Here is a 3,261-nt window from a genome sequence, read left to right on the forward strand (position 1 = left end):
GGTTATCCTTAGAATCGGATCGCCCTCAATGAAGTCTCTGTGAGTTCTGTGGGCCAACTTTAGCCCTGCCCCGTCCTCGCCAGAGAGAAGTCGGTAAGTCACCAGCCGAGCTTCCTTCAATATATGGAGGTGCAGTGGCGGCAATCCGATCATCACCTCCAATGCAGCGGTGGGAGCCGTCCGCATCGCCCCGGTCACTCCCAGGCAGGCCAGCCTCTGTAGCTTTTCCAGCTTGGCCCGCACACCCGGCTGCTGAGCCTTACGGCACCATACAATCGACGCATAGGTGACGATGGGCCTAGCAAGGGCCGTATATAGCCACAGTGCTATTCTGGGACTAATTCCCCAGGTCCCCCCGATGAAACTCCTACACGTCCACAAGGCCGCCGTAGCTCTCCCGATAACTCTATCGATATGGGTATTCCAAGAGAGACGATCATCCAGGGTTACCCCCAGATACTTCACCTCCCTCGAGTAACTAATACGTTCACCAAACAGAATTGGGCTCGTTAATCTGTCCCTGCTTCTGCGTCTGGTGAAGGCGACCAAAGTGCTCTTGCTTGGATTTATATTTAACTCAACGCCTTTGCACCACCTTTCCACAACACGTAAATTTTGCTGTAGAAGATCAGAAATAGTGCTCTCAAATTTTCCCCGCACGACGAAGGCCACATCGTCAGCGTATCCCCAGACACGCGCCCCGGAGCCCCTGAGAGCAGCTATTAGATCATCCACTACAATCGACCACAGGAGGGGCGAAAGAACCCCGCCCTGCGGACATCCTTTTGCAGCGGAGATGAAGAGTATATCGTCAGCTATGGTGGACTTAATAATCCTATCCTGTAGCATCCGATTGACCCATCTGCTAGTCGTCGCATCAATCCCTCGTTTGTGCAACGACTCACAGATGACATGATATGGGGTGTTGTCAAAAGCTCCCTCTATATCAAGGAAGCAGCCAACTGCTACCTCCCGCACCTCCAGTGAGTTTTCAAGGACCCCCACCAGACTCTGCAGAGCGAGTACAGTAGACCTTCCCGACTGATAGGCGTATTGAGATTCATGCAAGGGATTGCTTCCCAGTGCACCGTCCCGTATAAATCTATCAATCACTTTTTCCATTGCTTTCAATAGAAAAGAAGTAAGGCTGATTGGACGGAAAGACCTTGGGTGGTTGCTTGGTCGCTTACCCACCTTCGGAATATACGTCACTTTAGCCACCCTCCATGCCTGAGGGATGTAACCCCACGCATAGCTGGCGCGAAAAATTCCCAACAGTGCTCTAGCGATATGTTGGAAACCCCTCTGCAAAAATGCAGGATATATCCCGTCATCACCTGGAGATTTGAAGGGCCTGAAAGAGAAAACAGCCCATCTAATCCTGCCCATCGTGAAGACTAGACGGGATCGTTGCCAGTCATCCCTCCTGGGCCAGGGTGCCCCCCCCATTTATTGAATAATAAAATACACATACTTATTTCAGTATACGAAAGTCTCAAGCAAGAGCAATTAATTAAAATACTAAGGTGAAACCATGCGTAGAAACAATAATAATAACAACAGCAATAATAACTTTAACAACAGTAATAATATGGCTGTTCAACACCAACCAATATGTCAATATTTACTCGACAGAATGCTGTCCGCATAAATTCATTTGTATCAAGTGTGGAGTATCAACTAAGCACCACACAGGATCCAGGGATAAAAAAAAGCAATAACTAGGATGATTTACCACGAGAAAATACAGGGACAAGCGAAAGAGATAAAATAACGAACGTCCCTGATCCAGAAAATTGGAACAACATAAAAACAGTACTTAAAACAATATCGTCTTGATATAGAACCAACACAACTATACAATAGGATTATATTAAATAGGAATAACATGAAGGCCAACTCGGTAAGTGAGTTAGTAGAATTAATTCAAGACATTAAATATAAAAGTGATGAAATTAAAATATATTACAAGGATAATAAAAATATAGATTCAAGCTATGTAGACCAAATAATAGTTAATATAATAAAAGAAATGACCCAAGCGGTAATGTTAGACAAAATTTATGACAAAGCTGATTTAGGAAAAATAATGAGGAGTAAATTTTTTAAGGATTCATGTATTAGACATGAATTTAGCAAAACTTTTAATAGGAGCACCAGTTTTAGGCACAATAATAATAATAGAATCAAAGAATATAATAACGTACAAGCAAGTCATAGTTTTAAACGGAATAAAAGTAGTAATGAGTAAAGAATTGATAATAATTTCTCTGATTCGGACCAAAATCGCCATAGTCATCAATGGAATTTCCCTAGGAATAATTATGACAGAAATTATTTTAATAGAGGTTATCAATACAGTAATAATACAGATCCTAATTCGGGACAAATAAGGAACTACAATAATAATCAGGTAGGTAATAATTATAATAACTACGGGTTTACGCGTAATTCGGGCCAATATCGCCAAACACATCACCGGAATTATGATAGACCAACACAAAATGAACCTATGGAAGTAGAAAACAGAAAGAGACAAGACTGAACAAGTAAATAATGTAGAGTTTTTTATGAACTACCCTCGGACAGTTTACCCATAATTAATATTATTTTTTATTTATTTTTATTTATTTCAATAATTTCTCAAAAGAGCTTTAAGCTCGAATAGAGTATATAATTCAGAAATTTACAAATGTTTTTAGTAAAAATTAGGCTAAATTGACAATATAATAATATCGCAGGATAAACCATTCAACATTCGAAAAAAGAATATAAAAAAGATAACATAACTACATTATAAGTAATATAAAAAGATTAAAATTAATGTAATAAAAAATTAAACAATTAAATTAAAGACGTAAAAATAAAGATTCAAATTGTAAAAAGTAAAAATTAAAAATTAAAAAACTAAACAGAATTCAAAAAAAAAAAATCAAATACTTAAATATTTAGAAAAAAACAAAAGATTAATTGATTTTAAAGATATTTACAATAAGTGACAATGACATAATTAATATTTTTCTAAGTATTGTTTTTTCAAAGCATTTTTCAATACTCCTATTGAAGATTTTTTTAGTGTTGCTGGCAATCTATTGTAAGATTTGACAGCTGAGTTAATGACTGGCTCAAGTCCATTTAGATTATTCACTGAATGACTGCGCATGTGAGTTGCCGTTCTGGTACTATAATTATGAAAATTGCTGTTGAGGACAAGCTGCGTATTGGATTTTATATTTTTGTTTAGTATTTTTTGAATATGCA

The 3,261-nt window shown here is 38.4% G+C and overlaps 1 protein-coding gene across 1 annotated transcript; it reads left to right on the forward strand.

Annotated features, from left to right (window-relative positions):
- Positions 1 to 1,888: 1,888 nt before the first annotated feature.
- On the forward strand, positions 1,889 to 2,545 carry LOC129609837 (glycosyltransferase-like protein gnt13). The gene is made up of 3 exons (XM_055521962.1): positions 1,889 to 1,903; positions 1,973 to 2,247; positions 2,347 to 2,545. The coding sequence occupies exons 1-3, from the start codon at positions 1,889 to 1,891 to the stop codon at positions 2,543 to 2,545; spliced, it is 489 nt and encodes a 162-aa protein (XP_055377937.1).
- The last annotated feature ends 716 nt before the right edge of the window (positions 2,546 to 3,261 follow it).

This window comes from Condylostylus longicornis, unplaced genomic scaffold, assembly GCF_029603195.1.
Source record: "Condylostylus longicornis isolate FDR11 unplaced genomic scaffold, ASM2960319v2 ptg000040l, whole genome shotgun sequence".
Taxonomy (NCBI): Eukaryota; Metazoa; Arthropoda; class Insecta; order Diptera; family Dolichopodidae; genus Condylostylus; species Condylostylus longicornis.